Here is a 12,990-nt window from a genome sequence, read left to right as displayed (position 1 = left end):
ATAAAGACGTTGCCATGAACCATTTGTCTAATTAACAGGAAGTTTCTTTTTTAGTAAAAAAATATGGGTGAATTTAATGGGCACCTCCTTGTGCTGACAGTTACTTTCATCTTATTACAAATGTGCCAGTGTAAATTACATTTGTGGTTGAATAAATGTATTGGTGTATGACGCAAATGTTTTTCGAGGTTTATAGGTGGAAAGTGTATGGAAACTGTAAAAATAATACTGCTGAATGAAAATTAAGTATAAAAATGCAGCACTCCTCTTACCCTCTCCAGTGACTCTTGTTCAAGGGTAGTTTATGTATGGTACTTCCATACAGCATCTTGCATATTCCAGTGCTTACATTGTGTGTTTGCGGCTGTTAAGTTGTATATTTTATTTTTGTAGGTTTTGTCTGATTGCATTACTGAGTTAAGACAGCTTGAAACCGAAGCTAAATGTGAGACTGTGGAGTTGCAGAAAGGAGATGCCAAGTCCAATGAAGAAACTCAAGGTGATTTGTTTGACTATGTTAACATTCCTATAGGTCTATATTGTAAAAACATGTCTAATTTATGTAGTAAATTAGTGTTTTACAATATGCACAATTTTAAATCAAGATTACTTTCAGGTAAAAAGAATGATGCCATGAAGAACAAGATAAAACAGATGACGGACGTGTCACGGGTAAGTCTGACTTTCTTTCATTGACCAATAAATGTCTACTACTCAATTGTCTCTTTAGTATTGATGTATTCTAGCAAAATAAACCAGATACATTTTGTACAGTAACTTACTATACATTGTCTAGTTAAGGATGCACTTCTTATGTTGCCATTTTTTTGACCAAAGGTTTGTATCTACAGTTACATATTATTGGTTCACTATTTGCTGTGGACAACACACATCCCCGGTTTACACGAGCCACTTTCAGACTGACTGAGACGGCTTGGGTCTTTTTTTTTTCTTTTTTGTAATGGTCTGTTTTTTGGTTTACTATGAATGCAGTGGTCCCCATACACTCATGGGCAACGCCCCCACTGTCAACATCAAACAGGCACAGACAACAGCAACAGGAAGTTTGCATTGTTACTCTGACAACAACCAAAACTGTATTTGACAGAATGCTGAGAGAGTTTTATAATGTGAAAAAACATTTTATAATTCATGTGGGATAAAAGTGAAACAAGCCTACTTGCCATAAAACTTAGTTAGAAATAATACTTTTCACACATCTACAAACGTAGCCTGTGATCGTATTTTGATACCTATCAATATGAAGAAATGTTTGGTTTTTATGGGTATCCAACTAGAATTAAGCAAGTCATTACAGTAAAGTTGCTAAGAAAATGAAAGGTTTCCTTCACACAGTGGATACAGTCTTTTGTTTAAAAGCACTGTGCTTTTCTGCAGGTAGTGCTTGTTTAATTATGTACACCACAGCACTAACAGTTATACAATTTGAAAAATAAAGCTGCAAGCTTGTGGACGTTTTAATCAATTTAAATGTGCAGGCTTTATGTTTTAAATGTGTCATTGTAAGTGTTTTAGCCTTCATTTTTTGTCCCAGTCAGAAACAGTACAATTGTTAAATCTTCCCAGTTTGCTGTTGTATTCACATTTGTTTTAAGTACAAAACTGTATCGATGTGTTCAGCGAGTTTTAACTGCAGAGTGATTTGTTGGGTGAGTTGGCGCCATTCAATATAAAATAAACAATCTTATGCGCTGTGTTTTAATTCAAGTTGTTATGATCTGCAATAAATGCACTGTGTTTAATTTGGTACTTAAATTATGATTGTGCTGTTATATACTGTTATTTTAACAGCTTCAGAGTTGCTATGGCGTCCGTGAATTGAAGAAAGAAATATAGTCCTCGTTTTTTTTTTTTCTGGAAATCTGATAACCCTAGATATGTATATATAAAGCACTAGCTTCAGGTCCAGAAGCACTTTACTTTTAAACAAAGGACTGTGTTCACCCCCTACAAGGACATATTTTGATCTGTATTTTAAATAGTATCATCAACAGTACCATGATGCATTGTTAGTATGTGGTAAATAACCTTGAGTGCTGGGGGAGAATGGACACAATTGAAAGTCACATAGGGGAAAAAGGGGTGATTTGATATGACGTCATCAGGCACGCATTACAGTTCAGGGGTTATGCCTGCGCAGACTGGGCCAAAACCGTCTCAGGCCTGTGCTCAAGTGTAAACAGGTGGCTCAAATGATAATCTTCTAAGCTGATCGACTCTGAGCCAGGAAGTTGTAAGTGTAAACGTACTAACACTGTATTGGAATCGTTGGAAACTGAAGTTTGAATATGATCAGGGCAGAAATTATTATTATTATTATTATTATTATTATTATTATTATTATTATTATTATTATTATTATTATTATTATTATTAGTATTATTCAAGTGTTACACCTAACATAGTTTCACAATCAAAATATTTGACTTCCTGAGGTTAGATAGTATAAGATTTGTGCTAATTGTTTTATAATTAGGATTCCAGCTGTAATCTATGGCTGTTTCATAATACATGTGATTTTTTTTTTTTTTTACATTTATCTTTTTTATATAGATAAAGACAACTCTGACAATTGTTGAAGGAGAACGAGACCGATATAAGGCAAAACTACTGGCTGAAGAAAATTCCAGACACCAACTGGAAGGTAGCTTGTATATTTGTTCATGCTGAATGTTTCTACTCTAAACCCATTCTAGAATAGTATTTAAATCCAGACTGTTTTTCAGAGCAAATACAAAAGCTGGAGCATGGTCATGCTTCTTTGAACAGCGAGAAGTCCCGTCTCGAAATTGAATTCAAGACCATGCAACAGAAACTGGACATCATGGATAAGTTGTACCAACAGAAAGAGAATGCACTCCAGCAGTGAGTATTCAAGCAGCTGTCTGCTGGTAAATTGTTGGGAGAGGACAGTGGTTCAATTCATTGCCTAACTGTTTCAAATTATATTTGACCCCCTTGAGGAATAGCCTTGATTTGTTTAAACTGCATCACAGTCGTTTAATACAGTAAATAGGGCCCTGTACGGTTTAACGTCAGCCTCAGTTTGTTACATTTAAAAAGGACTACAGACACTTAAACAGTATGTAATGGGATAACTACAGATTTGTATAATATTTGCAACACTTAAAAGGGAATGATAGGAGAATGCTTGCTTCTTTACAGAAAACTAACACAGGAAGAGTATGAGCGTCGTGAAAAGGAGCAGAAACTGTCTGAAGTCGATAGCAAGGCTGTGCAAGCACGAGAGGAATTAAAGATTTACAAGCAAAGAATTCAAGAAATCAGGGAGGAATTACAAAAAACAGACCGCTTTTATAAAATTCAGGTATGTTTGTTTCAGAAGGTGTGTTTTTTTTTTTTTGTTTGTTTAGTTTTTTTCTTGACAGTTGTACAGATCCAACTCGGGATACAATTCTATTATGTAGCTAAAATGGTCACTTGTTGTCCAATGTATTTCTGAGAAATACACATTTTTATTGGTAATCTGTAAAAAAAAAAAAAAAAAGGCTAATTGAAATGAATTGTGGTTTACTTGCTTTTGACCTATTGCTTGCAATTTATCTATGTTTTTTTGACTGGCTTACCAATTTATTTTTTTATTTTTATTTTTTTAAGATTGCATCTTATGAAAAGAAAGCACATGAAAACTGGGTAAGTGTTAAATGCCATCCATATATATTAAACACAAGTGCTTAATTTAGACAAACGCTATGACTAGAAATAATTGAAAAATACTTGAAAAAACGTTTGTAATTTCATTTTAATTAATATTTCTTAATGGTAAAATGGCGTAATACTAACCATTTTGACTTTATTTTCAACAGCTTAATGCACGAGCTGCTGAAAGGACTTTAGTGGAAGAGAAGAGAGAAACTTCAAACCTAAGACAAAAGTGAGTTGCATCCAAATTGAATTTTGGGAATTCTGTGTGTTTGTAATATCGTTTCACACTAAACGTAATACCCTAAAGCAGTGGTTCACAATCTATGGTCCACGGACCACTGGTGGCCCCCTTCAGTTGGTCCTTTGAAAGCTTACATAATTACTGAAAGGAAGCGGCAGCATAGTTTAGATCCCACTGCAAACCCAAAATGGTAGACCTTAAAAAGTCAGCTACAGAAGTAGGAAGAGAATGCATACATGGAGAATATATCCAAAGTTAAAAAAAAGGTCTAAACTCTCCATCATATATTGTTTTGGAGTGTCTAAAATGTATTCTTTACGAGGTAGTTTTCGTGCATTGTGCTCGTGTGCACTTCACACAGCAATTTGTAAAGTGAGGGATAACACATGACAGGGCGTGCGCTGCATCACATTGACTTAAGGCAGTATTTGGGTTGGAGGCATGAAGTGAAGCTGAGTGCCTTCAGCTAACAAAGCTGTTAATGCAACACAGCGCACAATTCCTGGAGTGTGTTATCACGCTTATAAAACGGATACAATAAAAAAAAAGGAAAGATTTGTTATATATCCTTCCACTTTGGAGGAAAATAGTTCTTCCCAAACAAGGTTCTATTTGTTGTAAACATTAAACTGGAGGTTTTCAATGTTTCCATTTATTGTAATTAAAGTGAATGAAGCCTCCGTGCTGGTCTCAATCTCTGTGTGAACAGAGCTGACATAACCCATTAACCTTGTTAGTGACCAAGCATTTAAAAATGCCAATCATGTATTTTTGTTGATAATGAAAAGATACAGAAAAGGAGGCAAAGGAAAAGTTGACTATTTCACATTACAAAAACACATTAATGGCATTTTTAAACACTTGATCACTAACAGGCTATCATTGCGGTTTATGCTGGCACTGTTTACGGAGCAATGAGACCAGTATGGAGGCTAACATAACACAATTTAATAGCCTACTCTAGACCAGCAGAATTACACACTGAAGCATAGAATCTTTTTTTTTTTTTTTTTTTTTTCTCAGTAAATCTGTGTTATTAAAAGTAAAGTAAAAACTTTTTTTAAAAACCCCAATTTTAAAATAACTTTGCCCACAGAAACAGGCCCACCCAGCACATTAAAACAAAGGAAGGCAAACGGTTCTTTTAATATTAGTGATATTTTCCTGTGCGCTTATTTTTCAGTAAGCTATACGGTTTATTGTGTGGTCCGTCGAGATTTAAAAAAATAAATAAATAAAAAATCATCCAGTGGTCCGCGAAAAATACGTTTGAGAACCACTGCCCTAGGGAGAGTGTCATCTTCTACCGTTCCACACCAGAGGGAAATCTTATCAAAGTAATTCATTGTGTATCGAGTAATCCTCAAAACAGAATGAATTGCTTTGTGATTTAAAACAAAAGTGTAATAGGTGTAAAATACCTCACTTCCTAGTCAATACCAAAAATTCATACCATAGCAAATACCTAGCATCTACTAAACTGATACTTGCATACATTTTGTCATAAAAAGCATACACTAACAGGGTTTTCAGAATACTGTAATTCACTAAATTTAGCTCTCCACATTGTGCTATTACAAATATCTAAAATATGTCACTGTGCTTGCTGTGGTGTATTTACTATTGAAAATAGCAGAATGAACATGCTGCAATTTGAACTTCGTAGTTTTGTTTTTCAGTAAAAAAAAAAAAAAAATGTAACAGACAGGTCTTCTGATTACAATACATGCTGTCGGATCATAAAAGTTGCAGTCCCCAATTCCACACACATTTTCAGCCAGTCTTGTACTGCAGGGGTCTTGATACTCCAAAGTCAATTTGTTGATCTTGTCTTGCTGTGAGCAGTGCTGAAATAAAGCTCTTTCATTGCACTAATGGAGTACTTTGTCAGACACTGCAAGCAGACCACTACTAGTCTAGCACATACTTAAACTATCCAAAATTGCGCCAGAATGAACCATTATAATCATTTTTTTCAAAAATATACACACTTCCTCCATCGGTGTCCCTTACTACCTTCTAAGTGCCACGTGCCTTAAAATTAATTGAAAACTCTGCACTAATAGTGAACTGTAATTAAATTGCTTAGGCTTCTTTCTCTATGAGCATAAGGTTCATTCCACTTTGTTTCTGTTTTTTGTTTTTGCACTGATTATATTGAGGTTTATGTGCTAATAACACAGAAGTCTGCTTTTTGAAGAAAATATTTTTGTTAAATACACTGCAAGTTCTGGACCTGGTCCCTTCTGGGAATGCAACAAGGAGTGATTGCACATTCTCATTATCACTTTACACAGCTGTCAAGTTCAACTATTGGTATCATCCGGTTTAAAAAAATAAATAATAATAAAATACTGGTTAGCAGGCATATTTGTTGTAAGTTCAATCCATGTGTAATGCATTCTTTTGCATTTCTATTATTATTTCTAGGAAATAAGTGTATTTGAAATTATGGCTAGTGAATCATTCTTTCTATTTTCCCCAGACTTGTTGAAGTTAATGATAAACTCAAAGAAATCCAAAGAACTTCCCTAATTAAATCAACCCCTGGCCGCCCAGATAGACAGATCCCACCACCACATAGAGGTAAGATTGGGTTGTTACATTTTCACATTTTCACTAATGAGACCAGCGTTATTTTTTTAAAACTAATATTTTTCCCTTTGTGTTTTTAGGTTCATATCACCTTGATCATATGATATGGTAATTGTATTTTCTTTTTAAAACCAGGCACACTGAACCATAACAACTGCTACGGCCCACCTCCTGTGAGTGGAGGTGACCCTTCCCACCCACCAATGATTGAGGGCCCTGGGCACCCTCCTTCTGCTCCTGTGGGTAGAAGAGAACCCTTCGGTAAGTCAGGTAGTCTAACCAGTAGAATTGTAACCCTTACCATAAAAACTTTTTAAAACTACTTTTTTCTTCCAAATAATTGAATACATTGTAGAGATGCTTCTCTGTATACACAACTGTATATGTTAAGAGCAATTCAGTTTTTCAGTTGGAGATGCCAAATGATAGGCAGAAGGATTCTAAGACAACCATTATTCAAGTTTGAGACATACTCACTGCAATGACTGTATTTATAATTATCTAACAAATTGTTTGAACACTTCCTACCTGCTGCTGATCTACTGTTCACGTTCCAAACACAGATCGTGCGGTACTGTAACCCCTGCTTCTAATCTTCATATACGTACAGCACTTGCTCATTTTATTTTCTAAACCAAAAAAGTAAGGTTGCAACCTCTTCCCAAAAGGATTTTTTTTTTTTTTTTTTTTTGCACACCTGCAGGGTATATTGTGTCATTTTCAAAAATGTATTCACCTGGTCCCACCCCAACAAGTTTGTTGAAAATAAATGCTAATTTCCTCCAAATCAAAACATTGCTCAATGAAATACTTAATTCACAATTCAGATATGTAGATGTATATCATTTTAAAATGACATACTGTCCAAGAAGTCCTAAAACTATTTTAAATTCACTTTAAAATGTGTTCATTTTAAACTTGACATTTTTCTGTGGCAAAATTGTTTTTGTCACGTACATTTTGTTAAAAGAATCCATCTTGCATTATGTTAACATTTAATTCCTTTCACAGGTCACATGGATGGTCAATTTGGTCCAAGAAGACCCCCACCTGAAACTTCCACACGATTTTCTGGCCCTGAACGTGGACTTCCACCTCCATTCAGAGCAGGTATGCTCATGCAAGATACTATGCTTTTTTTTATTGATTTATTTTACAGAGAACTGTATTATGTTGGCCTGAATTGTAACTAACTCATAAGTACATTTTATTTATGTTCTAGATGTTGGAGTATGTGCCCCACCATTGATTTCTAGTGGCCCAAGGACTTCCTCGCCTAGCATTCCATTGGATGACTCGGTAAGTCAGCGAGATGGTTTGATAACTAGTAATACAACATAAGTTGTCTCTTCTTGTATCTCTGTCCTGTATTTTTTCTTTCTTCATTCACTTTTTCCTCTTCTGTTCAAAAGCAAATCCCTGTTGAACCTCAGGCTTTATCTTCTTCCCCACCAAAAGAACCAGCTACTGTGAGTATACAGAGCAGGGTTGCATGGTGTATGTAACTAATTGTGGGGACTGATATGCTTTATAAAAATGTATGTATTTATATGGGGAGCACACCAGAAATGTGGATTATAACATACATCACTAACGGAAGAGGGCATGGTTCAACAGCTTTTCCCAAGTGCACCTGCTTTGTTTAAATTAAGCCAAGTAATTGATTTTTTTTAATTCATTTTTTTAGATGAACTCTAAAGCTGAAGATGCACCATCATTTCCAGGGGCTCCGATCATGAATTCACCAGTGACCGGTCCTGCACATCCACCACCATCAAAAGGATTTGCCCCTCCACCAATGACCAGACCTCCCAACGGATATGGCCCTCTGCCCTTCGCTGGGCATCCTCTACCTGTCCCAGGCCCTCGCTACAGACCTCCACATCCAGTTAGAGGACCCTATGGTCGCATGCTATATGGACCTGCTCCGCCCTGGAGTGGTAATACTTTAAGCATTTTTTGTATACCACATTTATTCATGTGATTAATTAGGCAATGTTTTTTGTAACTGGAATATCTCAGTCATGGCTAATTATTTGTACCAGGGCTTTATAAACTGTAGGTGAATTTTAGTTCATCAAGGATCAGTTTCACCCGTCAGTTGCCATTTCTTAGTGTGATCTGTCTCGTGGTAAAAAATAAATAAATAAATAAATAAAATCCTTTTTGGAAAAGTGCCAGGGAATATAAATGGTATAACCCCAACTTTGAAAGTCCATAAGCATTATAAACAATTTTATAACAGTATATTTAATCTCAGTATCTTTGCATCACAAAATCCTAAAATTTTTTTTTTTTTTTTTTTTTTTTTTTTTTTTTTTTTTTTTTTTAAATATCTCTAGGTTGTGGACCACCTCCACCGCACAGAGACTATTGGCCAGGACCTCCCCCTCCATTTGGCTTAAGGGATTTTGCACCTGGAATGAGAGACTTGCCCTCTGGTTTTCCACCACCACATGGACCTTGGGACTATCCCTTTCCACCCAAAAACATGCTTCCTGGGACTGTTCCTCCACCAGGCATGAGAGACTATCCAGGCCCACAAGGTCCACCACCACAGATGGGTCCCAGAGACTTCAAAGCAGGCCCCCCAGTACCACAACAGATGAGCCCAAGGGACTATCCTCCAGGCCCTAGTTTGCCACCACAACAGATGCAACCCGGAGACTTCTCAAATTCACAGAATGGGCCATAAATTTCACCTAATGGTGGTATTTTATTCAACTAAGCAGAGCAAAAAACTGTTTCTGTTCTTTTATTTTTAAATTCTGTACAATAGTAAAAAATAAATTCATTATTATACTGATGTCTTGTCAAACTGTGTTTGGAATTCAAGCAAATGTTAAATGAAAACATAGATCACTTCTGTGTGGCCTATTACTGTGCAATACATATTTCAATGCAACAATAGGTCAACATCGAAATAACTTCAGTCAAGTGGCAAGATAGGGAACAAACCTTTAGGTAGTTTTTCCAGAAGTTTTTGAATTTCTATGTCCACGTTAAAATGAATGTATGTATCTTCCTTTCGTGAAACCAAGGGAGTGTCTTGCATATGGTTCAAATCAATCCCATTCAAATTTGTCTGAAAAAATATCTATTTACTGAAAATTAAAACAGCATCACAAAATGATAGTGTTCAGCTACAAATGTTGCTGACTGAAGGTTGTGTCAACTAATTTCAATACAAGTAAACATTATTAACATAGTAATATGGTCTCATGTTGAAGTGGTTTAAATGGTAAACAACAGAGGTGTTGTCTATCAAACCCCTCCAAGTGGGATTTAGTGCCTAGTCAGAGCAAGACTGATCAAGCACCTGTATTCCTGTCCAATTTGAAATTTCATAACTACAATCACCAAAAAGTGTGTAATCTGCATAACAAAAAAATTATAATCTGTATATCAAAAAGTATTTCAAAAACTAACATTTGTTACACGGACAAACTAAGACTGTTTATAAATGTCTAATAAAATAGTATTATTGTTGATTAATATAAACCCTTTTATTAGAACAGCCTAACAATTGTAGAGTATGTTCTGAATCACAAGCCAAAATATTTAGAAAAAATAAAAGCCACCCTTCATGCTAACGCTCATGTAGGGATCAAAGCATTGTCCAGCATCTGAGTCTAAACTAGTCTATATTAATTGTAAGTAGTGTCATTTCTGGTTCAGAAGGTAACCATGGTAACAAAGTGCCTGACAATGAAAACAAATCATTTTGCATTAGGCAAATAGAATCACAGTTTGCATCAAAAAGTCATTATTTACAGATTACTCGTGCCCCTCACAGCAATACAAGGTTACTAAGATGTCAACCCTAATGACTAATTAATGTTGAAAACAACAAAAAGCATTAGAATATATATTCACAATAGAATTTTTTTTTAGCAATTAATTACATGCATCTCTTAGGTTTAAGGACAAACAAATGTATTCCACAGTATTTACATTATGTACTGCAACAATATACTAAACAGTACGAGAACAAACAGCCAATGCAAGAGCATTCCAAAAAAAAAATGTATAGCACAATATGAACAATGTTACTATACCTTCGAAAGCTCCGATGAGTGCAACAGGAGGTTAGGAGAGTGAATGATGAAGCTACGTGCAGGACCAACCAAAAACAGCATGAAACAAAACAGTCACATATTACACAGCAGTATTAGTACTGCAACTAAATCAGACATGATATCAATACTGTATTTCTCAATCTTCAATTTAATGCATGCCAGTTAAGATTTCTGAAAGCCTATTACACATATTGCTTGGATCCAGTTCCTAATAGTAATAGCAGTTTAATGTATTTGTTAAAATTGTAATATCTGTGTAGTACCTTCCAACAATTATCTTTAGCAGTCTCAGTGTTTCATTTTTTGATAAATATAATTCTCTCCAATTTGGAATGTCCAAGAATTTTTTTTGGTGACTCAGCACAGCCAGGATGCAAACCTGAGCTGTATGACTCTCCCTGCACACCACACAGCTGTGCTTTTACCAGGGGAGCCACTCGGGGGACCCCAGCAGTTTTTAGGCAACCATTTTACTGTATTTTCAATAATGCTAAAGCTAGAGTAAATCCTTACCTCAACAACAGCCACTTTAGATCCCTTGTGAATAATAATAATAATTTTACCAGGCACTCTTGTGGTGAAGGAATCTGGTGATCCTGCTCCAGCATCCTCCTCTTCCTGTAACTAAATTCTCTTCCTCACCAAGTGCTAAAATCTTCCTTTAAATAAAAGGAAAAAAATTCAAATGCATTATATATTTTTTGCAATAAATACAGTTTATACCTCTGTATGAAAAGCCCACACTTTGCTTATCCAGTCTACTTTAACGATTAACAGCCCAGTGCCTGGAGGTTACTTTTTCAAATGATAATGGTCAGTTTTGGTGATTTTTCTAGTCTTTCTATAGATGCTAAAACATAATGCACTTTTGCACCCTAGACACTTTTTGATTTTGGGGAAAGTCAGGGCAGGTTTGTACACTTATGTAATTCATTATCAAAGTAGTGATAATGAATGCAAGCGATGCAGGTAAGCATTTAATAGCAACTTTTAAAGTTTCCCTGTATGTTTTCTATGATCCCACAGTGGATCACTGTATTGCACTGAGTTTTGTACACTTCCACTAGTGACCTCTGTTATGTGCATAAATAAGCCAGAAATAACTTCATTTGAGTCTTACCTGCAATGCAACAAAGTATTACAAATATATATTTAAAAACAAATGTAAAACAGGTGACTAATCTTAAAATTACCTTACAGGGACTGGCTGAACATTAAAAGGAAAATCTTTGCTAAAAGTCAGAATATTTAATGACTGTTGATAAAGAGAAGACACATAAAATGAAATTTAAGGTTTTTTGACTGTACATAAACTACATTATAAAGTAATCTATACATTGATCACACGTCTCGGTTGCACCTGTGTCCTGTCAATCAGAAGTAGAGAAACAATTGGGAACACACTGATCGCTATGGCAATTCTTAATAAGGATGCCAGGTTAACCTTCAATATTCCAATCAAAAGCTGCCCAAGAACTCTGGTCAGAACACCTTACCCTCCCAAAAGAGACTCTCGTTACACGCTGCCACTCTGTCTATTGCTGTACCATTAGGGTGGTGCGATTCCACTGAATATCTATCCCCAACATTGTATTGCTGCATCATTTAAAATAGCGTTAAAAAAAAAGAGAAATTTCAAAAAAGGACGCCAAGATGAGTTTTTAAATAGGACAACATTATCATTTGTAAACTGGAAACACTAAATCATAAGATATGGCAGTTGTAAAAAATAAAATGAATAGCAATTTACCAAATGTTTAAACTTCATTTTTTTTGTTACAATGTTTTTATTATGCTGGCTCTGTTTTTGTAATGTAATACTTGCATACAGTTCAGTTTAAAAAGTACATACTAGGTTCCAGTTTTTCCAAATCTTCCAGCTTGAACTCTTCAGGATGGGTGGACTACATTAAAGGAAACAGAAAGACAATACATCACATACATCACCCCCAATAATGCCATTCTGTACTGGAAACAAACTTGTTTTATGTGACAGTCATTATTCAGTCTTACTACAGTACAGGAAGTGGCTAGTAAAAGGGTACAGCTTTAATCTAAAGCACTGTATGTGAAAAACAGCATATATGCTAAGGGCTGGAACATCTAATACATTTACAATCATGTATTTATATCTACAATGACTGTACTGATTTGTTTCTTCTGATTTTGCAAATTAAAAAAAAAAAGTCAAAATTAATCTGACACATACCTCCAAAGCTGCACTCCGCAATTCAAGGCATGTTGCAACTTTCCCTAATGTTTTCTGCAAAGAGAGAAAAACATAAATCCCAAGACTGATGTAATTATACATGTATAGAGCTGTTTTAGGGGTTGTGGTCTATTTTCTTTGAGGGCATGTACGCACATCCTCTGTACTGGGAGATCCTT

At 35.4% G+C, this 12,990-nt stretch overlaps 1 protein-coding gene, 1 long non-coding RNA gene and 1 pseudogene across 2 annotated transcripts; 2 read left to right on the top strand and 1 right to left on the bottom strand.

Annotated features, from left to right (window-relative positions):
* Positions 1-412: 412 nt before the first annotated feature.
* On the top strand, positions 413-2,659 carry LOC121311844. The gene is made up of 3 exons (XR_005949561.1): positions 413-499; positions 617-672; positions 2,575-2,659. It is a non-coding gene; the product is annotated as an uncharacterized LOC121311844 (long non-coding RNA).
* A 165-nt stretch (positions 2,660-2,824) lies between these two features.
* LOC121311846 (transport and Golgi organization protein 1 homolog) lies at positions 2,825-9,264 on the top strand. Its single transcript, XM_041244010.1, has 10 exons — positions 2,825-2,886; positions 3,187-3,349; positions 3,640-3,675; positions 3,849-3,916; positions 6,414-6,514; positions 6,659-6,784; positions 7,535-7,633; positions 7,746-7,822; positions 8,211-8,463; positions 8,866-9,264. Exons 1-10 carry the CDS (start codon positions 2,825-2,827, stop codon positions 9,216-9,218), a joined length of 1,338 nt encoding a protein of 445 aa, XP_041099944.1. The 3' UTR covers positions 9,219-9,264.
* A 188-nt stretch (positions 9,265-9,452) lies between these two features.
* On the bottom strand, positions 9,453-12,191 carry LOC121311845 (annotated as a pseudogene).
* Between the last annotated feature and the right edge of the window lie 799 nt (positions 12,192-12,990).

This window comes from Polyodon spathula, unplaced genomic scaffold, assembly GCF_017654505.1.
Source record: "Polyodon spathula isolate WHYD16114869_AA unplaced genomic scaffold, ASM1765450v1 scaffolds_3313, whole genome shotgun sequence".
Taxonomy (NCBI): domain Eukaryota; kingdom Metazoa; phylum Chordata; class Actinopteri; order Acipenseriformes; family Polyodontidae; genus Polyodon; species Polyodon spathula.
Note: the sequence above shows the minus strand (reverse complement) of the source record. Positions and strands in the feature narration are given on the sequence as shown.

Coding starts and splice junctions, on each gene's coding strand:
- LOC121311846 (XM_041244010.1), top strand. CDS start 2,825: ATGCAACAGAAACTGGACATCATGGATAAGTTGTACCAACAGAAAGAG. Junction 3,676..3,848: donor AGAAAGCACATGAAAACTGG/GTAAGTGTTAAA, acceptor TATTTTCAACAG/CTTAATGCACGAGCTGCTGA. Junction 6,515..6,658: donor GATCCCACCACCACATAGAG/GTAAGATTGGGT, acceptor TTTTAAAACCAG/GCACACTGAACCATAACAAC.